This window comes from Seriola aureovittata, chromosome 24 (assembly GCF_021018895.1).
Source record: "Seriola aureovittata isolate HTS-2021-v1 ecotype China chromosome 24, ASM2101889v1, whole genome shotgun sequence".
Classification (NCBI taxonomy): Eukaryota; Metazoa; Chordata; class Actinopteri; order Carangiformes; family Carangidae; genus Seriola; species Seriola aureovittata.
The window spans coordinates 5,019,126-5,043,605 of NC_079387.1; the positions used below are offsets into that span (position 1 = coordinate 5,019,126).

General features: G+C 40.5%; 1 protein-coding gene across 2 annotated transcripts; it reads left to right on the forward strand.

Annotated features, from left to right (window-relative positions):
* The first annotated feature begins 3,927 nt into the window (after nucleotides 1-3,927).
* Nucleotides 3,928-22,763, forward strand: LOC130165101 (sodium/myo-inositol cotransporter-like). Of its 2 annotated transcripts, XM_056370028.1 has the most exons (12): nucleotides 3,928-3,999; nucleotides 4,335-4,423; nucleotides 4,556-4,827; nucleotides 6,880-7,013; nucleotides 13,333-13,377; nucleotides 13,478-13,605; nucleotides 14,147-14,266; nucleotides 16,306-16,958; nucleotides 18,766-19,808; nucleotides 19,918-20,113; nucleotides 20,285-20,412; nucleotides 20,505-22,763. In XM_056370028.1, exons 9-12 carry the CDS (start codon nucleotides 19,169-19,171, stop codon nucleotides 21,743-21,745), a joined length of 2,205 nt encoding a protein of 734 aa, XP_056226003.1. In that variant the 5' UTR covers nucleotides 3,928-3,999; nucleotides 4,335-4,423; nucleotides 4,556-4,827; nucleotides 6,880-7,013; nucleotides 13,333-13,377; nucleotides 13,478-13,605; nucleotides 14,147-14,266; nucleotides 16,306-16,958; nucleotides 18,766-19,168; the 3' UTR covers nucleotides 21,746-22,763. The 2 variants fall into 2 exon arrangements, with proteins under 2 accessions (XP_056226003.1, XP_056226002.1); XM_056370027.1 differs by lacking the exon at nucleotides 4,556-4,827.
* Nucleotides 22,764-24,480: the final 1,717 nt, after the last annotated feature.

Sequence of the window (24,480 nt, forward strand, 5' to 3'; positions counted from 1 at the left end):
AGTATGAGTCCAGTAAATTACCTCCACTAGCCCATGGCTGATTTAAATAACCAACCGGCTTACACTACAGTTTCTCCGTTGTTGTGGAAAAGTATGGATTTCCAATTTACAGAGCTGAAGAAAACAGTTTTCTGTTCTATTTTAGGTTACCTCATTAACATTACAGACAGCTGGCTTAATTTGATCATTCAAAGGAATTGGGTTGTAGTCGGCATGTTGTACAGGCTTTTAAAAAATCGTCCATGATGCTCCGTTAGTTAGTTCAATTACAAAAAGACATTTGTTAATGTTCAAGTGACTTGCGGGAATTATGATTCATGTCCCATCAGAAGCAAAGGAGGAAGTGGCAGGATGTTGTTACTGAGCCTCAAAGTCCACAGGCGGAGGATGTCGGGGTGGAAGTATCGGTATTAACTTAGAAAATCGCGTTTAAAAGCAACTTGTCTTTCGAATGATAAGAATGATGTCAATATATATAATAGTATATGTAACCTTGTGTGACCCAGATCCGCTGCTTCTGCCATGTTTGTACAGCAGAGCGACGATGTGGGTCAAGTCTGATGCGGTGTTTGTGTGCAAACATGGGCCACGCACCATCAATCAGTGCATTTCACGGTCACGTAAACCCTGAGAACAGAGGGGGGGGGGGCAGAAAACATGTCACACTTCAAACACAATCACCAGCTATTAAATAGTGTGTATCATTACACACACTACAACACACTCACACACCCTGTTCATGCATCACAGCACACGAGGACAACGGTAAATGTCTTGTACATGTACAAATGCATTCAGGCTCTAATTTTATTGTCAAAACAACTGCTTAAACAGGTTCTTTAACACTTTTTCATTAGTTAATTTAAAACGTTTCTGTAACTACACTTAATTTCATGATTGTGATGTAATATTTAAGATACTTTTAACTGTGTCATCAATACATTTAAGACACAGAGCTAACAACAACTCTTAACACAGTTTTGCAGGTATTTCCAGAGGCCTCAACGACTTACCGGAACTAGATACTGTCATTTTGTATATAGTCTTTTAATTGATTTAATATGATGATGATGAATATAGGTTTTTTTGAGGATTTTGGAAATGCAAACAGCTGTTAATGCTAACATTGGCTATGTAGCAACAGCAAAACTTGGTTGGACCCCAACAGTTGGCGTGGTTGGCTTTGTTCTGGGTATACCCCTCAGTGACCCAGTCCAGATCTCACAGGCGTGTCAACACCAAGGTCAGTGCAGCCTTGCTGTTGGTTGACATTGCAGATTTACCCACTGAAGTTTAAAGTTGAAGGCTGATCCCTTTAATTCACGTCACTTGCTATACTGGAATTTTATCTTTGCAAACGTCGAGTAACTTTCCATCCGAATGTTGCACAAAGTTTAACCGAATTTCTAGAAAATTGGCAGAAGAGATGCAAATGAATGTGTCAGAAGTTAGAAGCTGGAGGTGCTAATCCTCCACTCAGTCCAGTCATCACATAAAGCCATAATAGAAGAAGAAGAGGACGCAGTTAGACAATGTAATGAAAGAGCAATAGCCAAACATGAAATGATGGAAAACAGTGTAGAAAACATGATAGAAATATGACATTTATGTTTGTTTCATGTATTCATTTGAGGAACGATATATAGTTTGATGTTTACATTAATACAAGTTATACCTTCATGTAGAGACATTGTGGATGTTATATACATCCATACTGCAAAGAAAAGAGGAAGAAAATGCATTATTTGAATGCATTACATTAATTATATTCCCCACTGAATGTTTTTTGGGGTCTGCTCCAGTTTACACCTCACAGAACGGTGTAGGCCTATACCGTATGTGTTACCATACACACACAGCATCGGATCCCATCGTTATCATGCTGACCCTGAATTATTCTGGCTGTTATGATGCTGTGTGGATGCTCATATCCAGCCTGAGGCAAACTTACATTAACCTCTTTTCCACAGAGAGACACAGGCGCCCACTAGGGCTTTTTGACCCAGCGTTGCTTCTTCATATGATGAAGAGAGCAGGGTCTGGCCAATAGTGAGTGTCAGGGCGCCGCCCTGTGTACAGGCATCTTCTTGTCCATGTCTATTTTTATAAAATGACATTCTTAGCTAAACTTTAAAGTCGATGTGTCGTTGGAGCTTGCAGTAAATCAATCAGTGTGGCAGCTAAGCTAACGGTCACCTTAATGTTTGCACGCTGCAGAATAAATCCAGCCATTATCTTCAGAAGGAATGAGGAAAAGCGGTGAATGAAGATGTTTTTGTGTCAATGGGTGTCAGATTTATTTAAGCCCTTGTCAATTTACAGGCTGCAAAATTTAGCATTGGCGTGTTTTCTGTGTGTTTAGAGAAACAGAGGATTTTTTCGGACTTGTAAATACCGTTCACATTAACATCACAGTTGTAATATCCACTGGGACACTGTTTTTATATTTGATTTGCTGCTTGATACCTGAAAAAGCAAACAAACTTCACATAAACTTAATTGAAATATATATACATAATTAAACCCAAATTTGGATATTTCTAGCTCTGCAGTCCTTAGCGATCGGATGACGTCTTTCCCATCTCCCACATTAACACAGAATTATTCTAGGTGTGTGGAAAAAGCAACTGAAGGCAAAAAAAAGTATTTGTTGAACAAATCAATAAACATATTTTTTGGGAACTCAAGGCACACACTCAATTCAAGGTCTGAATTAAAGATTCTAAAAACTGCAGTCAAATGTTCTCACATTGTTCCAGACAAACCTGCTGCGATTTACACCTGCCTCTGTCAGGTAGGGTGACAGAGGCACCCTATCTGATCTGAGGCACCCCATCAGATCTGAACAGATCTGATGGCCACCGCAGCATTTAGTCAGCAGTGAACCAACTTCAGCAGCCCCTTGTGTGAACTTATTCCCCCCCCCCCCCCCCCCCCCCCCGCATGTGTGAATCAACAGATGTCTGTGTTGGCTGTTCCCCGTTATTTGAGTGCGTTAACAAGCCCCCACCCCTTCAACAATATGAAGCATCTCAATTTACTGAATCTTATGTAAACTTTCCTGAAATTATGTATCATTTGAAAAACTTAACCTTAAAAATATGTCAGTTGCTTGTTGGTAGCAAGTGATCGAGTGCAGCATCTTGGAGAATTGGCATGGATGGATTTTTTTTTTTCTTCTTCTTCTCTTTTGGGTCCCCCCCCCCCCCACACCAGAATAAAAGTCAAACTGTGCCTCAGGGTAAAGGATACGCCGACCTCCTTTCTCCCACTAACATACATTCTCTGTGTCTGTGCTGCTTGAACTCCTCCTGTTCTCCTGGGTCATCTCCTCCAACACTGCACCAATACTGCCTACAGCTGCATTTCAAATGAAAGAGCAGCTTGGGTTTTTGTGTTTTTTTTTTTCAGTATGCATCTGCTGTAACTGTGGGGCTTTATTCACCCCTTCAAGTCAGTTTGGGACAGTAGGCAGTTTTGTTTGAAGCCAGAGGTGGAAGAACAGCCTGATAATCACATTCTGTTGTTATTTTTATTTATTTATTTTTTTCAGTTTAGTTGCGCTAGTTGTTGCTCAGAACTGTTAACTTTTTCACAATTGAAGAAATATGCTATTTTTAAAGGAAAATTCTGGTATTTTTCAACCAATTCTCATAACTTGAATTACGTGCCTGTTCCGTTAAATACAGTTGCTTACCCAGAAGGCTAATGTCTTTACTTTCAGACACTTGAACATTTGAAATGATTTAGGACAAATTCAAGTTTATCTGGAACGCTTTAAATAAATAATCAATAGTGAGCATGGACAGAATTATATGTATACGGTAGAAAAATGCTGGAATCCTTGGAAAGTTATTTCTTGAAGCTGATTTGTGCCATTTCTGTGGATATTAATCTGTCGCCACTTTCCCGGCTCTGTCACAGGAAGATGACGTCAGGGGGAAAACGGTCGCAGATGATGCCAGCCCTGTTTAGGCAATTCAGACGCCTTTCAATCAGGTTTGTGGAATCGTGATGTTAATCGAAAACATTGTATTTATTGGTTGGAATTTAATGTATTGATACGACATGAACCCTTCTCCAGGAAATGAGACAGAACCAAATAAAATCATTATTAATGTAGTTGACTGCGAGATGGGAAGCGGCTGATGATTTCGATTTTTATTTGTGCCTGCTGTAACCTGTTGCAGCGTCCCTCTGTTATCGACACCTTATGATTGCTGACAGTTCCGTGTGAGACTTCCTTCTGTTGACCATGATCTTAGGAAATTGAACACTGCATTCACTCAACACTGAGCAAGACATGTCATGATGCTTATTCCCACTGTGATCAGTCTCTACAGGTCTGTCGGATGAAGACGAGAGATGTCACTGAAGCTGCAGGGAGCGTTTCCACCGTAAGCGAAGACAAGACGACACAAAGGTGAGTCAAAAATTGTCTTTTAAAATAAGACGCAGTGGTTTAATACTGACTGCTGTCAATTCACAGTTATAATAAGAAAAAATGAGAGCCGCTTCTTGGCAGTTCAGTCTTTCTCACCCCTTGTATTTACAGCAATAGCCGGGGGCAATAACTGCACACACTCTCAAATGGAAGCTCCCCAGTATAACCAGTCTTAGATACTGGCAGCTGAGGGTTTGCTGCAATTTCATCAATTTCCTGAATGACCAGAGGGCATGTTCCAAACATAACTTTACCCTCAGTGATGCTCAGAGACTGGGACGTTCATCCCGAAAGTCCCAGCGGCCGCCGCATTTCACTGGATATGAAACATTCAGACGATGAACGTTGGTTTCATGTCTCCCAGCGGCGTGAATCACTAAAAGGTATATCCAACCGGTGCTACACTTAAAGGTTCATTCAAACACATGGAGACATATGTACAGCCCATTAAAATGCAAGTCTGTAGGCAGTGGTGGAAGAAGTATTCGTATCTCTAAGTCTCATCAGTAAGAAAGACACACACTCAATATGTTTGCATCATTATTTTACTATATATTATATTATTAGATTATTATAACCAATGTGATAACATGGTGGGCAGCATTTCAGTGTTGTTGTTATTAACTCTATTAGTAACTACAGCTGTCAAGGGAACATAGTGGAGTAAAAAAATATGTATTTCTCTCTTAAATGTTGAATTTAAAGCAGCAGAAATTGTAAATACTTAATTAAAAGTTGTGCTTAAAGCAACGTTTATTCTTTTACAGATGAAAAGTTGAACCCACAAGCAGTAAAAACACTCAGCTCACTTCACTCAGGAGCATTCGTCAGCTTTGTCTGATAAGGTCATTCAACCTTTTACGATACTGTAAACATTTGGCATCTATTTCTTTCCACTGCATGTACATTCATTTACTATTGTAGCTTCCAAACTACTGTAGCCTAAAAAAAGTTTGTCAAACTTTCAGTGATGATTACATTTGTTTAAAGTTAAGTTTACAGTGTGTCTGAATCTATGTTTCTACTGTTGTCTCTAATAGTGATGAATGATGTATGGACGTTAAAATGTTCCACATTAGGGCCTCTCTGTTTATAGTAAAGTCAATATGTGTATTGCCGAGAAGAAGCTTGACTCTGCCGGTCGAAGCTGTGGAAGAATCGATTCTGTTCGTGAATAATAACTTTAGTTTGCAGAAGGGACAAGAGTTCAGGGAGTTTGATGTGTGGCCTTGACATTTTACTTTCTCTTTATGTCCCTGATCTTTAATCCATGAATGTGAATGTGACTGCCCATACAGTCCACTGACGCTGTGAGGTTATTTAAGTCCACACACATTCAGGGTGATTGAGGTCAGGTTCTCCACATACAGCAGCTGACTGCCCTTCATCACTCAGAGGGCCTAAATTACTGTCTGAACGCAGGACTTACTGGATTAACCTTCTACATATACACACACACACTCATGCATGCAAACAGTGTGGTCAAAAAGCAGCTATTGTTGAGTTTGCTTGTGTCAATCCACTGTGGATGGCTCAAAAAGTCAAAGAACAAATACAAAAGGAAGGGAATAAGAAAAGGATAGCTCTACATTTTTGTTTTCTTGAGACGTTTTCCTTTTCCTCACAGTTTTTCCACTGCAGTTTTCATTTATTCATTTATTAGTGATTATTTCAATTTAAAACTGCATCAATGTTTTTTGTTTGCTAACCAGCCAATTGCAGCAGAACAAGCTAAAAACACAACACAGCTTGGACTTTATCACATTGTAAAGTTGCTTATACAATTACATATATATATACTTATCACACATAATATAATTTCAAAATCAAACTTTCTTTGACTTATTGTGCTGAATATCTCTGCAGTAGAGTCAGAATTAATTTATTAACTATTTTATTTTATGTTTCATTCTCTATTAATTTTCCTCATGGGTGAAATTATCATCCATGTATTTGAGCAATCATTGAAAAAAAAAAGTTGATGATAATCAGCCCTGCTGTGTAAAAATGTTAATGATTTAGAATAGAAATTAGCTTTTTATTGTATTTGATTTCATCTCTAATTAAATTGCTATAGTGTCAGGTGATCACCTATTTCTAGTCTGAAGCTGAAATCAGATTATTAAAGTGACATAATTGATATTTTTATACAAACAATGTATCAAATGACAATGTGCAATAGTGGTGGAGACCAATGAGAGCTCAAAGAGAGTGGTTAGGTTAGGAACAGATTGGAGTGTTGGTGAAAGACAACACTCAATAACAGACAGTCTCCAAATTCAGACACTTTGTATGCACAACCACCCTTTTTTCGCAGCTTCTCCAGCAAGACAATGCTGGAGAACCTGCAAAGACAATTAAGACAATGTCATCAGAGGTCACTTGTACTGTCTTCTGGAGCCATTAATATGTTTGTATTCATCCCTTCTACCAAGATACATGGAAACGGATCAGTACCGCATACCTCCGTCCTGGGACCCCTCCTCTTCTCCTCCTGCTTGCCCTCCCTTACCTCTGCTATGCCGATAACACCCAGCTATTCCTGTCCTCTTCCCCATCCGACACTCAGGTCAGTCAGATATCATGAAGTGGATGAATTAAGGCGTCACCTGGAGCTCAACCTGAATACAAATATCAAAGTTGTGTCCCGATTGTGTCCAGCGTGCCGCTGCCTGCCTGGTGTTCACCCTCCCCATGTTTTTCCACACCACTCCACTGATCTGCTCACTACACTGACTCCCTGTTAGCGCTTTCATCCAGCCAAGACGCTGGTGCTGGCCCACAAGGCAGAGAGAGTAACAACACCATCCCTTTGAGGATCCTGTGATGGGTCACTCATCTCGATCAAAGCCGCTTTCTTCTGCTTAGAGCCCCAAAAATATTTGGGCCGGCCCTGATGAGGACACTTTTGAACCTCATACCTCTTCATATACAACTGCATTGATTAGTGTACCACACAAACTTATAGCTTGGAGTGCAATGCTCATCTTCAAATACAAGTATGGCCGATACTGCAAGCTTTTCTGTGTCATTCAAATGGTTTTATAATCTGCTTTTAATGAATCACAATACCCTTCAAGAAAAATGTTACCAAGTCAAATACATGTAAGCACACACACACACACACACACACACACACACACACACACACACACACACACACACACACACACACACACACAAGTTACATAAGAGTTCTGAGTGCTGGTTCACTGCATCAGTTGTTACTTCAAAGAAAGAGAAAAAACAAAGAAGTAGGGAAAGAGAAAAGGACGGGGTTTATTCCTCGTCATTCATCTGTCAAGTTTTCAATCTCTTTCCCTCTTTCCCTCTTGAAAAAGCTGAGCTAGCGTTTGGTGTCAGCATGTTTGCAAGTGTGTGTGTGTGTGTGTCAGTTTGTTCGTGTGTGAGAGGCTCAAATGTCCCCCAGACAATAAGACGCCCTCATTTAAAACAACCGAGAGAGAGCGAGAGAGAGAGAGATGGAGAGAGACGGAGAGAGGGAACAATCAGGGAATGAAAGTCGTTGAGAGGCAGAACTTGAGAGAGAGAGTGAGAGAGGTTGGATCTCTCTCTCTCTCTGTCTGTGTTACTTTACTTTCTCTGTGACTTTACATTGGACTGAATTCTAGACAAATCTAATCCCACAGAAGAGAATAAGAATTAGAGAGGAAGAGAGATCAAGATTTGGTTTAAAATTTAATCAATGCTTCTTTTTTTTTTCCTCTACCACATTCCCAAGTAAAAGCAATGCCAAAACATACAGCTCATTTTATTCCCTTCTATTCTACTTCCCATCCGTCTTAAGGCACGGTCACGCTATGAAATTCGTCCTTGTATCTTCAGAAAATATGTGGTTGTAAAAACTCGGTGATGTGATGACTACTCGCAGGACTAGTTGGTGAACTACTGCACCTGGCATGCAGCAATTTGACCGTGTTCCCATACTTTAGCAATTATTTTAATGAGCACAGTGTTACCGTTACAGATGCAAATGATGAATGCAAGTACGAAAACAGGCCCCAAGTTGCAATAATATCCTTTCAGCTCTCAGATCAGCTTCAGCCACACTCCAGCTAAATGTGGTGCTCTGAATCAGGGTTGCTATGACTGTAAACATGTGACAGCCTCCTGAGTGTTTCCGTCTGAGGCCGGACAGCTGAAGATTAGTAACAACCTTAATTTGAGTTAGTTGCAGTTTGTTGATAAGACTCAAACACTAGCAGCTGGGTCTGGACAGCTTCCTGGAAAACCTTTTCTTGCAGTATTCTTTATTTGGAGCATTTCAGTTACGTCCTTAAAGGATTCCAGAGAGCACAGATATCTGCATATGAATGAACAGAGGAGAGTGTTTGGAGCATTTTGATGATCATTCTGCATCAGTACTGTCAAATAATATTAATAATGGAAAAAAAATGAATGGATTTTGTCTCCTATTAAACTACAGTGCCCATAATTTGGTAGGCTTGGGGTTGTGAACAGGAAGTAGTTAGCTGTTTGCTACAACAAAGTGGCACCATTAAAAGTATGCCGAATTACCTGTGAGCACTTCCTGTTTGCAATGTACCCATGAATGTACAGGCAACAATCACTGGATTACTTTGCTGCTGAAGAAAACTTAGAAAAGTGATGATTCTCAGGCAAGTTCTGGAGTCTTAAGGAGCGCCTTTTTTTCTGTGATTTATAAGTGGATTTAATGTGCGTATCCTCGGGAAGTGTAAGTGACACTGACTAAACACATGTGCATGTCTAAAAACATGTGCATCATCATGGCTGTGTGTTCAGATTTAATTGACTTATGAGTCAGAGAAGGAGTAAGGATTGTGACGGAAATTGCAGCAATAGCCAAGCAAATTGTGCCAATGGTTTTTGAAGTACCTTAATTGTCCTCTGTGAGCTGTGCGAACTGATGACCTACAGTTTAACCACGAATTGGCTGCACAATATCTTTCTCATCTTTTTGCTCATCTGATATGCAACTTTACAGACACTTGCAGCTAATTATTGATTTAAGTCTTTTGAGCGCAGTGAGAAATCATTTTGTTCTTTGGATTTCACTTCAGAAAGTAACTTCCTGTTGCACTTAAGCATCTATCTCTCTTTCTCTCTCTTTCTCTTTCATTTTCCTCTCTGTCTTTCTGACACACACACACACACACACACACACACACACATAGAGGAATCATCAGACTATCTGCTTCATGCTGTCAGGGGTGTGTTTGCTGAGGTCACAAAGTCATGTGTGCTTCTCAAGTTTCTCAGCCGCCTCTCTTCCCCCTCTGTCTCTGTGTCACACACACACACACACACACACACACACACACACACACACACATACACACACACACACACACACACCCAGTCTAAAGCAACACACTCACTCTCCGCACTCACACGCACGCATCACCATAGCAACAGATGTGAATGTAAATTTATTACCGTGGCAACATCAGACTGCGCATATGCATTAAGATTTCAGGGCTTCGGTTTCCAGTGTAGCTTAGTGGCTAATGCTAAGCGATTCTAATTGAAGTTTTCCTGAGCACTTTCAGTTGTAATCAGCAGTTTTTAAAATCCTCAAAGACTCTTATATTCTGCTGCTGCAAAACCAGGCTCCTCCTGAACCGCGGAAAGCTCAACATGTAGCGAGCATTTTGCAAATAATTCAGTATGAACATAACTTTGATGTTTGAATGTTGTGCAGATATGTTTGATATAACATTTTTTTAGCAGAATGGTTTAGTAGAAAAGTGACTATTTGATAATTCATTAAGTGTTAAAGTTGTTTTTATGCACAACTGCCAGTGATTCAGTGGTTCCACAGAATAAGCAATTGGAAGATGTCACCTTGGGCTGTGGGAAACAGATGAGCATCTTTCACTTTAATAGAGAAAATAAACTTCAAATCAATGAATTATGTGAGCAAAAAGATAATAAAAAAGCGTAACCTGGGCTGAAATTTCATCAAAATGTATTTGATGATGCATAATAATTGTATATGTAACTATAATGTAATTACAAGAAGGAACAGTTACATACAAAGGACATGCAATAATTATGCAAAGATGTAGCAAAGCATGTAGGTCAATTGAACATTGTACAAAATACATTTAAACACACCACCGTACTTCTTGTCACCACCATTACAGAATATATTTTGCACATTACGGAGGACGGGTTGTAATATCAAGGTAAACAATTTTCCATGTTAGATCATGGAATCACTGAACCTTGATTTACACACACAAGATACACAGTCAACACACGACGTGAGGCCTCTCTTTCTCCCATCAGTGCGACTGTTAGTGCTGGTGTTTTTCAAAATTCAATCATATTTTTCATTAACCCTGGGGGAATCACACACACACACACACACACGCTTCTTGATGATGATAAACATGTTGGAAGTGATTTTTCCTTCTGCCTTTCATTCCTTCCACCATCTGCCACCGCCAGCAACTCTGAACGCTGCAGCTCTGTTTGTGTCGGAGGAAGAATAGCGCCCTCCTCCTCCTCCTCTCTCCTTCCTTCCTCTTCTTCTCTATGCTGTAGGGGAATCTCTTCTTTTAAATCCTGCAGATTCACAGCAAATCTGACATAATGGCACCGGGGCCCCTATTGACCCCCCCACACCCCCCCACGCCCCCAACTGTACATTGCCGTTCAGTAGCTATCAGACAAAATAAAAGCAGTTTTTGAGACAAAGTCCCTCTACAAGACAGAGCCTTAAAGAAATAGGTCAACATTTTGGGAAATATTCTTATGTGTTTAGTAGCGAGCTTTAGATTTATTTGGTAGACAGATTTTCTTTCGACAGCTGTTTTCCAGACGTTATGCTAAGCTAAGCTAAGCTAACTGCCCACTGGCTCCAGCTGATTTACTGCACAGACATGCAGGGTATTAGTCTTTTCATTTTGCTTTTGGAAAGATTGCAAATAAGTATTGATTCTTAAATGTCCTTATTGTTTTAATTGATACTGTGCTTGAAAAAAGTAATTATTATTAGGAAAGGAAACATACAGGAAGATAATCACCAGATACCCAATGTTTTTTTTAAATTACTTTTTTTGCTTGTTTGTTTGAAGTTTTCTGACAAACTTCTCTATTTTACTACCATTTATTATTGTCATGTGTGTTTATTTACCTATTTGGGGAGATATAAGTGTTTGTCAGGGAGGATTAAAGGAAGTAATAGACGTTCAAGTTCAAGTTAAAAATGCTCAAATCTCTGTTGTAATTGAACTGTACTGTTACAGTACCACTAACACACAAAGTAACACATATTCCGAGAGGTAGAGTATAGAGCAAAAAGGAAATGGACACCTCAGGATGTATGTGGATGCTTTTACTTTCCAATCTGTAATTTTTCTTGGAGCCTGAGCAACTCAAACTCAACATGTTCAAAAGTGCAGATTTGAAGCCAAAATGTCATGTTTAACTTTCTGTCTCTGTCTGTCAATCAGCTCAACACAGGGATGCAGAAGTGTCGTGCGACTCGCAGAGATGCTGAGGGATGAGATTAAATATAGTCTGGGAAAAATGTCTTTTATCTAATGTTTTGGCTTCCCGCAGCAGGGATACCCGTTTGTGTGTATTTGATTGACAGTGTGGGTTTTTGAAATTTCAAGTCGGTATTTCACCACCGAAAATGTTCCATTTAAAATTTGACGGGTAAAGAAAAGAGCCTCGCTTCTCTTTCTTACTCTTTGTGAGGAGAGATTTTAAGTTTGAAGAAAAGTGGGGAAGCAGAAAACAGTTTAGAGAAAGGATGCAGGAACCAGAGATGAAGAAATGACAGAGGCTGGATTTGATATTTGATCTGAATCTGCTCTAAAATTGATCTTTTTCTTTTTTCCAATCTATCTCATATCCAAATATTTACATTGCTATAATACTGTAGGGCTGTTTTATTATCACAGTGAATGATGTGAAACTGTTAAAGGGCAGAGTCACTTCAGATAAATAAAACCGCCAGGGTAGTGTTGCTGTTTGTTCAGAATAAGCGTGGCGCCATCTACAGTCTAAGACTTGTAACATCACATAACATCCCTCAATAACTCGTGTGCGCATGTGCAGCTGGGTGACAAATGATAGTATAAAAAAAAAGAACTGCCTTATTTAGATCAGAGCAGCTTCACTGCTTCTAGGCATAGATTCCCCAGGTGTCTGGATCCTTTTGCTGGAGCTATGAACGCCATTCCTCCAAGAGATATTCCCTCATTTGACGCTTTGATAGCTGGTCTGAGGGTTGCCATCGAACACGACGTTCCAAAATCACACATAGATGTTCAGCTGAGTTGAGATGTGGTGACTGTGAAGACATTTCCAGTGTTTTTTGGGGGTAGCTAAGGGGCTCAGTGGAGGCTCAGTTATAAGCCTAAATACTTATTAGACCCTAGTTTTCATTGAGTTTTCTTCTGATTAGCATATTTAAACAGCATCCCTCTGGACTACAATGTCCTTTTGATTGTGTGAGGTGAAAATGTTTGTGATGAAATGTTTGTTATAATGGAAGCCAGGTGAAGCTGATATCCACTGATTAGCAACGAGCAAAATTCATCTTTGTGTGCCGTATGCTTTGACTTGATACAGTTTTTTATTAGATGTTTGTGTATATATATATATAAATACTGCGTTTAGTGGAAAAATTAGCAGCATTTTACCGCCTCTCATTGGCAATCACCTCAACCGCACCACAGGACAGAGGAGTGTGCACTGACCTGATGTTAAACCAGCACACACAGACGGCTAATACATACAGATTTTTTCCATTACCAAACAGGAAGTGGTTGCATTAGTTTGTTAGTGTACATAATACATAGAAAAATGAACAATATGACCTTCAGATTAAAGTAAACAACCCACCCCTCGCTAATCTTTGTGTTCAGACTTCACAGACACTGTTTCTGCAGAGGGGAGACATGACGGGAGAGGTAAGACATTTCCACTAATGAACTTAATTATTGCACATTTAGAAACATTCAATCGTGAAATGATTCATTTCAATTACTTTGGACATTTTTTTCTCTACAGGCCTTTGATCGCCGCCAGCTGAAGGGTGGCTCCAGTGTCTGCAAAACAACACAGATATCGTTACACAGTCTCATTAAGATATATTTCGCCCTGGCAGCACGTGCAACTATACTTCTTCTGTATACCAGGTAATTAATACATCTTGAATGGGAGACAATACAAATAAACCTTTACCTCACTACAACAACAGCATGGTTACAGTTGGTACTACCTTTGGTTTGTCCACCCACATTAAATTATACCAACACATAATATTATCCTGACCTCAGCATGAGAGTGTTGTCACTGCCACTGGAAGCATAAACTGAAGGACATAAATTAATCCTGTATTTTGATCTGATCTGTAAGATTTGAATCATCTCATCATTAAACCAAAGAAAGTAAATGAATGCAGATTTTGGTTCATTCATCTGATTAAAGGTAAACTGTCACTGTTACAGCAAATAACTCCACATTAAAATATATATATTTTTGTTGTTGCACACCTTGCAGTCCAGCATTTTTGCATGTGATTTCACAGTTCAGAGGAGGGTTATATAGGAAGTTATATTTCAAATTTATATTCATGTTTATATTCTTTGATGTGTTCTACTATTATGCCGCTGTATGGAGCTGGGATTTCCCCTGGGGGCCAGTAAAATGTCTCATTGTATTGTCCTCCTCCTACAGTGGCAGGACCTCTGCCTTTCAGCGTCATCTGGTGGCGAACCACAGCAACAGCAGCAATGTATTTCAAGAATCGAGGCCCTTGAGATCTGAGGTCCCTTGGGCACCAGACTAATTATCACAGTCAGTAACACATACATGCCTAAGAACACCTTCTCCGGAGTAATTGCTTAAACGTTCAACAGAAAGCCTGAACGTTAACTTTGAAAGTGTAAAGATGGCTTCATTGTTTCCCTCTTGGAAACACATTAATGTCAGTGCACCTGCTGCAAATACTGTACAACAACTGTCTGCTGCAAAAAATTAGCTTGTGGCCACTTCTTCCAATTAGTTTTTATGCTAAAGTACAATTACATTTGACCTGAATGGGCAATTTTTTACAAAATTGATCATTATCCACAGTTCTGTGTTTTAAAATCAATCTCAAATCATAGTGAGAAATCTCATTTCGTCATGTCAAAAAACAGAAGTCATCGTGATGTTCTGCTCACAGCCCCTCCACCTCAGCTTCGTTCACTTCATGGCTTAAAGTTTATTAAAAGTGCAAAATCATGGTGTTTGTGCAGAAACACACAGTGACACCCTATTACCCATTACACCCCTGACTCTGTAATGGGTAATAAGGTGTTCATGGTTAATACATACACACACACACACACACACACACACACACACACAGACTAAGAAAGATAATATTTTTGCATGCATACATGTTGCAACCCAATAACATGCAGATGTAAATGTAAAGTTGCATGTATACTAGCAAACACACACACACACACACACACACACATACATATATATATATATATACATACACAAAACAATGGTCACGCAGACACTTGTGTCAGTACCAAGTCAGGCAGTGTCCACGTTCTCTTAACTCACACATTGTCTGAACATTTGGGTTTATGAGTAACAGTGTGTGTTTGTGTGTCCCGGTGTTTGCTGTGTGTCTGCAAATTCATACATTCACACATGTGTATGTGTCTGTGTGCTGGATGCATGTGAGTTCCAACAAGCTGTGTGTGTGTGTGTGTGTGTGTGTGTGTGTGTGTGTGTGTGTGTGTGTGTGTGTGTGTGTGTGTGTGTGTGTGTGTGTGTGTGTGTGTGTGTGTGTGTGTGTGTGTGTGTGTGTGCGTGCGTGTGTGTGTGTGTGCGTGCTTGTCCTGGAACTGAAAAACATCCAACTTGTAGGTCATTAAAACAAAGTGACAGGATGTTTGGTTTAATGATCAAGTCATGTGCTGTAGTGAGTAGTAACCAGTGTATCACAGGACAACAGTGGACAAGATGTCAGGAAGGATGATTGGAATTAAGAATAATTAAAAATGTTCTTTAATAAAACAGCAAAAAGCACTGCTGAATGAGTGAGACACTAAATGATAGAATCCAATACCTGAAGCCTGTATGAAGTTTATGTTTCTGTTTCAGGGAAGTGTTGAATAAAAAATTGTGTTTTTGTAAGAAACCCCTCAAATCTGGAGCATAAACTGAAAAAATAGCTGCCTTGACTTTTACTCAGTAAAGTAATGAATTTTTAATTAATAAAGTAATCTAATTTATTAACACTGCTTTGTGCAGCTCAGTATCACAGGAATTGTGTTCACATTTGATGAGTCTAAAGCCTTTACGCTCAGTGCCTAAAGGTTTGAGCTGCACATGGGAGACCAGAGTCTTTGCTTTTATTATCTTAAGTGTGCATTTTTGTTGCCTAAACTTAACCATGCCTTAATCCTAGTTCAGGCATCTTTTCCCTAACTTCAACCACATGTCGTAGGGAGCGATAAAAACGTCAGCTTGGTCATTTTCAGAATTGTTCAACATCGTCAATCTTGTCACAAGGCGTAGAGTGCAACTCAAGCGGCTGCTCCTGTTTATTTATTTCAAATGAAATGTGTGATTTATTTTTGACACAGTCTGTGTCTGAGTTAGAAATACTTAATACAACATGCTGTGGAAGTTTAACTGAGCTATTCAACAGTTATTCCAGTGAGAAATGAATGCATCGCAGTCAAGTTCATGCCTGATATATGCACAGGCTTTGATCTATAGACAGACATGGGATCATTATCAATCTTCTCATCTGATTTGCCAAGAAAGCAAATGTTTTCCAAAAGTTCAAACAATTCCTTTAATCATGTCGGTTTTCTTTGTGTCAGCACCTAGTGGCTCTTAGAGGAAACTGCAGCTGAAAACACATTTCTGACCATGGGACACATGTTGCACTGAGCAGCCTGCAACTAAAGACCCACTCAACTTTGGAACTGAAGAAGTGGTGAAAGAAAAGAGAAGAATCCGAGCTCACAGTCTGTGTCAGTTTTACCTTCAGTTCTCTTCATCTTGCAAATCAGACATGTGGTTGAGTTGGTTCTGTTCCTATGAAGACAAAAAAAGCAAAACCACACATTTTGGTTGTTATTATATAAAAAAATGGCTTTTGTTGCACACAATTCTTTGCAGGTTATTGTTGGTTTAATGTTCTTATGTAATTTTCGTATTAATATCAGTTGGCAGTGTGATTATCCTCCATTCATCATCTAATCTTTTCTTCATCTATATTCCTAAAACTTGATCCCTGCTCAATGAGACATCCCTCACAATTCAGTGAACGGCACATCATCATCATCATCATCATCATCATCATCATCATCATCATCATCCTCTGCGTGCTTTCGGCTGCTGTGGGCGGGTACTCTAGTTCCTCTTATTAGACTGAGGAGCCTGCAGCTATCACCAGTCCGGCAGTGAACTCTCCACCTCAGAGACAGACCGGGAGAGACGCACGGCAGACAAGACAGGAGCGGTGCAGCAGGTAAGTGTCCGCTCACTGAGAGGCTCAGCGTGTAAATAGCGATAGACGGTCAGAGGGGCGAGTTTCTTGCACGGTTTTTTTTTTTTTTTTTTCAAATAGTTTTGATAAAGGCTGTTTAATTGTTTTTTTTTTGGGGGGGGGGGGTAAAACAGAAAGACTGAAAAAACTGCAAAGAAAGAGCGCTCAACTAACTCAAATTTATAAAGCACATAACCCACATAGCTGAAGGCCAACTAACTGAATAATAATATAGGCCTAGATGAATATTATAGGAATGTCTGTTCATTATAAATCTGACTTGCAGTTCCACAAGAGCCCCTTTGAAATCTTACAGTAATAGACCAATTATACTTCAAAACAGCAGCAACATATTTTGCATTTTAAAACCATGGGAATATCATAGAGAATGGCTCATTACACTTATATTGTTGTGTTACTTGCTCTGTCACAGAAAGTCCCTGAAGTGTTACAGAAATACTAGATTCACACGAATTTTAAGAGTATGGCCAAAAGCACAGCAACCACAAAATATTGGAATATCATTAAAAAAAAGTGACCCTGTGGTTTCACTTAGAGATGATTAGTAATATTACATGAACCCTTTAGTAACATGATGGATATGCCATTGGTTCAAATTCCCTTCAAAGCTTATGGCCTGAGTCTCCGTGGTTAATGGACTGGAATAAAATAGTCTTTTGACAGGCAGTGTAATGACTAAACCTGTGTACGTTATGAAACCTCATTGCAGGTGCTTGTTTGACAAAGGTCTCCTAATAGAATTAACAAAACCTCTGTTTACCCAGCATTCCCTTCAAGAAGTCTGTCAGCCTCCTACTAATTATTTAGAATCAATATTGACTCTGCTGCAAGTAGCATCAAGTATAAACCCTGCAAATACTGGAAATGTACTATTTTCCCCTGGTGGGGAAATGTCACTGATGCTATTGTTGCCAGTCGTTTACCGTGCTGGAACATTTTCCTGCAGCCTGCACAGAGCTAAAATAAAGTGAATGGAGGGAAGCTGTGTGGAGAGATTTTGATTTTCTAAAGACTCGCTGTCCTCCACAGACCAGAGCACTCCACTCAGCAATAAACATGGGAAACAAACACAAACACCAGCCCTAATGCAGGACCCTCACACTGCAGTCCTGCAACTAGAGAGCAGCCGAGATGTGATCTGCCACTTCTTCAATCCATTCCCCTCAGAGGTGCTCAGTCACTCTAAAGGGAAGCTTGGCAGAAAGGGTTAAGTGCTGACTTCTCTTAAACTGAGCTGTCATTTCCAGCCTCTTCCACCCTCTGAAAAAGGCCGCAGACATGAGGGAACAATGGGCTTCACGAAAGGCTCTGCTGTGCAGGTGCATCGGAAAGACAGGACAGAAAAGAAAAGAAACATGCTTTCTGTGTTGACACAGCTTGCAGGGGTCTTGATGTCAGCAGGGGGTTGCATTAGTCAAGAGATTTCCTTTATTCATCTAATTTTGATAGCATTCATTTTTTATTGGAAAACTGAACATATTTTGTAGGCGATACTATAGTAAATATTTATGAAAGTCATAGCAGAACACATGGATACATTATGGTTTTATTATTTATATTATCTACATTATGTAATTAAATGAATAGGCAGCTGTTTGACTGGTTTCTTGGCTTGTCTACCTAGTGTGATGTTGCTGCATTTTGCCTATTGTTTTTTTTTTTTTTTTTTTTCCTATTGTCTTATCCATCACTTCCCCTGGTTACAGAATCTTTTGCATTGCTTTGGAAATAAGAGACATTTCATGTGCATGTTTCTGTTTTGTTGCAGGATCCAGATGACCCTTTTCTCGTCTCTTGTGGCGCCCTCAGTCAAAACCCAGATACAATGCACTGCCATTTTGGAAGCTGCCAAGTCACAGCCTGCATTGATTCCCAAAACTGGGGTTAACTACAAAAGATCGAAAAGTTGGAAGACTACTATAAGGAACAATTATCTTACACCTTCCCTTTATGTTTGCTTTATGTTGTATATATAAAAATGTGCAGATAAAGGTATATGATTATTTTTGTTGCCCGCCTACAAAGCTGAGTAGCACTGACTGGCCACTGTTTGACACCCAGGTCAAATTTAAAGAGGTAATCAAGGGCAAAGATTGCGCATCAGGAAACAACAGTTCAAATAGCTCAGAAGTTAACAGAGTTTTGTTTAACAGCCACAAAAGTGTTCAAACATGGCCAGGGCTGCTACTCTGGAAGTGGCAGACATCATTGTTGTAGCAATCTACTTCATCCTGGTGCTAGCGATTGGCTTTCTGGCCATGTGGAAAGCCAATCGGAGCACAGTGAGCGGCTACTTCCTCGCAGGTCGCTCCATGAATTGGGCGGCCATAGGAGCCTCTCTATTTGTCAGCAACATAGGAAGTGAGCATTTTATTGGGCTTGCTGGATCTGGTGCGGCTAGTGGGTTCAGCGTGGCTGCATGGGAATTCAACGCCCTATTGTTACTCCAGTTGTTAGGCTGGATGTTTATCCCTGTCTATATTCTGTCTGGAGTTTACACCATGCCAGAGTATCTGTCCAGACGGTACGGAGGGAGGCGACTGAAGGTGTATTTCGCCGCGTTATCTCTCATCCTCTACATCTTCACCAAGTTGTCCGTGGACCTCTATGCAGGGGCCTTGTTTATCAAGGAATCTTTAGGGTGGAACCTCTATTTGTCAATCATCCTGCTCATCACCATGACTGCTTTGCTGACAGTCACCGGAGGTCTGGTTGCCGTCATCTACACCGATACAGTCCAAGCATTCCTGATGATCGCTGGAGCGCTCTGTCTGACCATCATCAGCCTCTTCAAAGTGGGAGGACTTGAAGGTCCTTTGTGCACTGAAGTTATACAGTTTATACTATGTTATTTAATAAACTACAATTTGATGTGCATGCTTTCCCTCTGGTAAACCTTGTCCTGCTGTGTCATTTTAAGGGATGATGATCAAGTACATGCAGGCCACTCCAAACATCACTGCCATTTCGCAGTCTTTTCCCAACCTGACGGACCCTGAATCCTGCCACCTCCACCTCAACCCGAAGCCAGATGCGCTGAAGATCCTACGAGGCCCAAGGGATCCAGACCTGCCTTGGCCTGGTTTTCTGCTGGGCCAGACTCCTGCTTCTATTTGGTAATTTTCTAAGTCGTTCCATGTAGATGTAATTTTTTAACTTGTTCAGTTCTGTGTAGGTATATATATATATATGAATATTCATGGTCCACAGAAGATTTATCCTAAATCATCAGGTCTTTCTTCTTCAGACTAGTTGTTAACTCTAATCATCCTTACTGTGTGTTCCAGGTACTGGTGTACTGATCAAGTAATTGTCCAGCGAGTTCTGGCAGCCAAGAACATCGCCCATGCCAAAGGTTCCACCCTCATGGCTGGCTTCCTGAAAATCCTCCCTATGTTTATCATTGTCATCCCAGGTAACGCCTTTGATTGCTTTTTGAGTGAATAGCGCATAAAATCCTCCCGTAGACTCACTAAATGCATGATTTATTTATCATCATGATCCCAGGGATGATTTCCAGGATCCTCTTTGCCGATGAGTTGGCGTGTATCAGTCCAGAGCACTGCATGGAAGTGTGCGAGTCCGCGGCCGGCTGTAGCAACGTGGCCTACCCGCGGCTCGTCATGTCCGTGATGCCTGTTGGTCTCCGCGGCCTGATGATGGCGGTCATGATCGCAGCTCTAATGAGCGACTTGGACTCCATTTTCAACTCAGCAAGCACCATATTCACGCTGGACATTTACAAGATGCTACGGAAGCGGGTGTCACCCAGAGAGCTGGTGATAGTCGGCAGACTGTTTGTGGTTTTTATGGTGATCATCAGCATTGCCTGGGTGCCAGTAATCATTGAGATGCAGGGAGGCCAGATGTTCTACTACATCCAAGAAGTATCAGATTATCTGACGCCACCCATAGCCGCTCTCTTCTTGCTTGGTGTCCTGTGCCATCGCTGCAATGAGACGGGTGCCTTTTGGGGTGGGATGGTCGGGTTTGCACTCGGAGCACTGCGACTGGTGCTGGCGTTTGTTTACCGTGAACCACACTGCGACCAGCCAGATGAGCGGCCGTCTTTCATCAAAGATGTCCATTTCATGTATGTGGCAGCCATCTTGTTTTGGGTGTCAGCCTTGGTGACTGTTGTTGTGAGTCTCTGCACTCCTCCCCCGAGAAGAGAACAAATCAGAACAACTACTCTGTGGGGGTTAAACAAGAGAAAGAGGCTAAAACAGCAAGGAAAAGCTGCAGAAGACACCAATACTCTTAAGCCTCTTAACCAAGAAACCTTAAATGGAAACTGTTTGCTTGGTAAAGAAAAGTCTGAAGACCAGCCAAACAAGCTCCATGGCATTGAGCCCAATCATGAAAATGCTCAACCAAGCAATGGTCATGCTATCACAGCCACTAACATGGAAACCCAACATCCAGCTCAGAACGGTTGCTATGCACTGAGAACTGATCCCAAAATGGTAGAGGAAGGAGAAGGGCGAGGAGTGAGGGATGGGGAGGAGGAGGAGGAGGGCTACTTTGGAGGATGGGAAGTGGAGGGTGGGAGGTGTTTGAAGGTTTTAGAGTGGTTCTGTGGTTTCCATGAGAAACCATCCAAAGCTCAGGTCATTACAGTTCAGGAACAGGAGAAGATTGTGGATGAGCTTCTCTACGAACCTCCACGAGCCAGAATCATCCTGAACACAGGACTGGTGGTGATTTGCTCTGTAGGGATCTTTCTCTTTATCTATTTCTCCTTATAGGCTCCATTAAGCAGCGGGTCATGTTTTATCCTACAGTTTTTTTTTTCTCCACTTTTCTTTTTCACAGTATGGTGAACAGGAATACTGCTCGTCCGCTTCAGGAGAACATCATCAAATTATAGCTCTTCTTTTTATACTGTGGTATTTTCCATGTAACCTACACAACAAAAACATCATGTTACATAGATTATTTGTTAAAAGAAATACACAAACTTGGTCCCATTGGTAACACTTTAGCATGCCGTAGACCAACTTTACAAAAAGTGACAGTTTCCTAAAGCTGAAGGATACTACGTCATTGAAGTTACAGCATACAGGCCTATAACTTTATGACTGCGCATCCAAATCCAAATCGTAACAAGTTACAAGTTCTCAACTAAATTCTTAACTGAATTTACATTTGACTGTGACATATATTCTTTTGTTGTGTACAGATACAGTAATATATTCTTGAATTTGTCCCCATGGGGATGTTTTCACGATATGAAAATTCATAGTGAATGTGAAATCTGCAGTGACTTTGCCTTAATTTTCATTTTACTGGAAATGTGTAACTTATCCTATTATGTTTTCTTTTTTGGTCTTTTGTATGTAAACGGACAGTCGTTTTCAACACATCAGAGAGTATGAGAGAATATCTTGTTATTATAGCACATACACATGAAGCATGTTGTAGGCGATCTGCTCATGCTCAAAGTGTTCAAAAACAATACAACATGTTTTGTAGACCTCAAGCGGTGTCTTCCACTCATGTAGTTTAAAGTTTTAGAAACGTAATTGTGAATGATGTTATTATGTCTATTTGTAAGAAATGATATTAAGCCTGATTACAGATATGAAGGGGAGCGATTTGCATAAATTACAACCTATTCTATGCAGGAGAAACTGATCAAGTCAAGCCTGTTGTGGATTTTCTCAGGAATAATCTGAGGTGCCGGTTCTAGATTGTCTTCCTACATTTTGACACTTCGTACACCATCTGTTTTGCACAATAAAAATAAGGATGGAACTACCGACATCAGACTCCTTTCAGTAAATATCTGTCCCATCCAATGTCTCAGTCACTGCTGCTCGCCTTATTCGCATGAGATTAGAAATATGCTCTCGCTAACTAATGATCGTATTATGTAATCGCTCTCTCCCTGCACTGCATAGACTATTAAACCATTCAGGACTTACAGATCATTTCCTACTGGAAAACAAACATCTTACCAAACCGGTCGTCCTGCTCCGTTTAAAGGCCTCCACCAGGATCTATGCATGAGGGCCACTGTATGTTAACAGTGTGCCATGTTCAGGAACACCCTGCTACTAAATACAAACTAAAAATCCACCACTTTCCTGCAGACTGAAATATCTCAACAACTATTGGATGGATTGCTGTGAAAAGTTGTTCTCCACAATAATCTTTTTTATCTAACAGCATCCTTTGGTCACAATTTCATTTTGTTCAATACTTTGCTTTATGACTAAATGCCTGCACATCGTCCTCAGCTGCACGTGGTTTTGCAAAATAATGCACCTGCTCATATTTTCAGTGCTTGTTGTCTTTACAGTCACCTGCAGTTTAAAGCACCTATTTTGTGACTTGCACTCATCACCCGGCTGTTGTTGCAGGTATTGTGATTTAGTAATCCACTGGTAGTGTAGTGTGTGATGTATGCGCTACAATAGGAAGGAAAGAATTTCAAAGTAAAACTTCCGCTTCACAATAGAAGATATGAGGCATGGCACGGACAAAATGTGAACCAGCAGGTGAAACAGACCTGACATACTCTATTAAAAGGCACCAGAACAAGCAAACATGCCACCACTCAAATCAGCAAAGAGGTGATGAACAACAGCCCCTGCTGCAGTGGAAAGTTACAGACCAGAAGTGGAAAGTTACTGGGTAGACCCATCCCACACAAGCTTGCTGCAAAAAATGACAAGAAGGGTTAGAGGTTTGGTTTTTTTTTTTCTTTTCTTTCTTCGATGTCTTCAAGTTCATAATCCTACAACGCTGGCTGCTGTTTTGTCTTTTGTCCCAGTAAGCCATGACAGTAGGCCAGCATGCACCATACCACGACCCTGAAACTGGAGCAGCCGAAGGGAATTCAGCCATCATTCTTTTTATTATTTACATCTGTGCTTTGCCCGATGTTGGGATTTGAAGGAGTACATTATTTTATATCATATGGGTGTTGACCATCATGGCTAATCCATTTTTATAAGATCATGTTTTGTATCATTTTGCCTTTATTGGCTAGCAGAATGAGAAACAGACAGGAAACATGGGAGTGAGGCAGAGGGATTTTTACATGCTGCAAATGTCCCTGCTTGGAGTCAGACGGGGTTAACGGGGGCCCAACAACAAATTTTTACCCTGGGGCTTCCTAACAAGTTAATCTGGCCATGCTGGTAGCCTGGTCCTGCTGGATATCAGGAGAGGATGGCTGCCAGCTGACAGTCCAGAGGGAGTTAATTATGGGACTGTGAGGACTGTTTTCAATGTGGCTCTGCTTCCAGACCTTCCATATGTTAAATAATTAATCATAACAAACTAGTACAATGTGTGCAAAGGGTGCAGAAGTTTGTGATTGCTTTGCAGCAATTTGGTGCTAGTTGTACAAGATTTCATTTGAAGGTGACTGTTGGATTTGATGTGCACAATCACTGAAAAGAGACCAATTTTGACAGTGCTTACTTTCGATGGAGAGTCCAAAATGGAGGAAGTGTTCAAATTATCTACAGTG

Excerpts from the sequence above, each read along its gene's own strand:
- LOC130165101 (XM_056370028.1), top strand. The coding sequence starts at position 19,169 with ATGGCCAGGGCTGCTACTCTGGAAGTGGCAGACATCATTGTTGTAGCA. Across the intron at positions 20,114-20,284 it reads CAGACTCCTGCTTCTATTTG|GTACTGGTGTACTGATCAAG; the intron begins GTAATTTTCTAA and ends TGTGTGTTCCAG. Across the intron at positions 20,413-20,504 it reads GTTTATCATTGTCATCCCAG|GGATGATTTCCAGGATCCTC; the intron begins GTAACGCCTTTG and ends TCATGATCCCAG.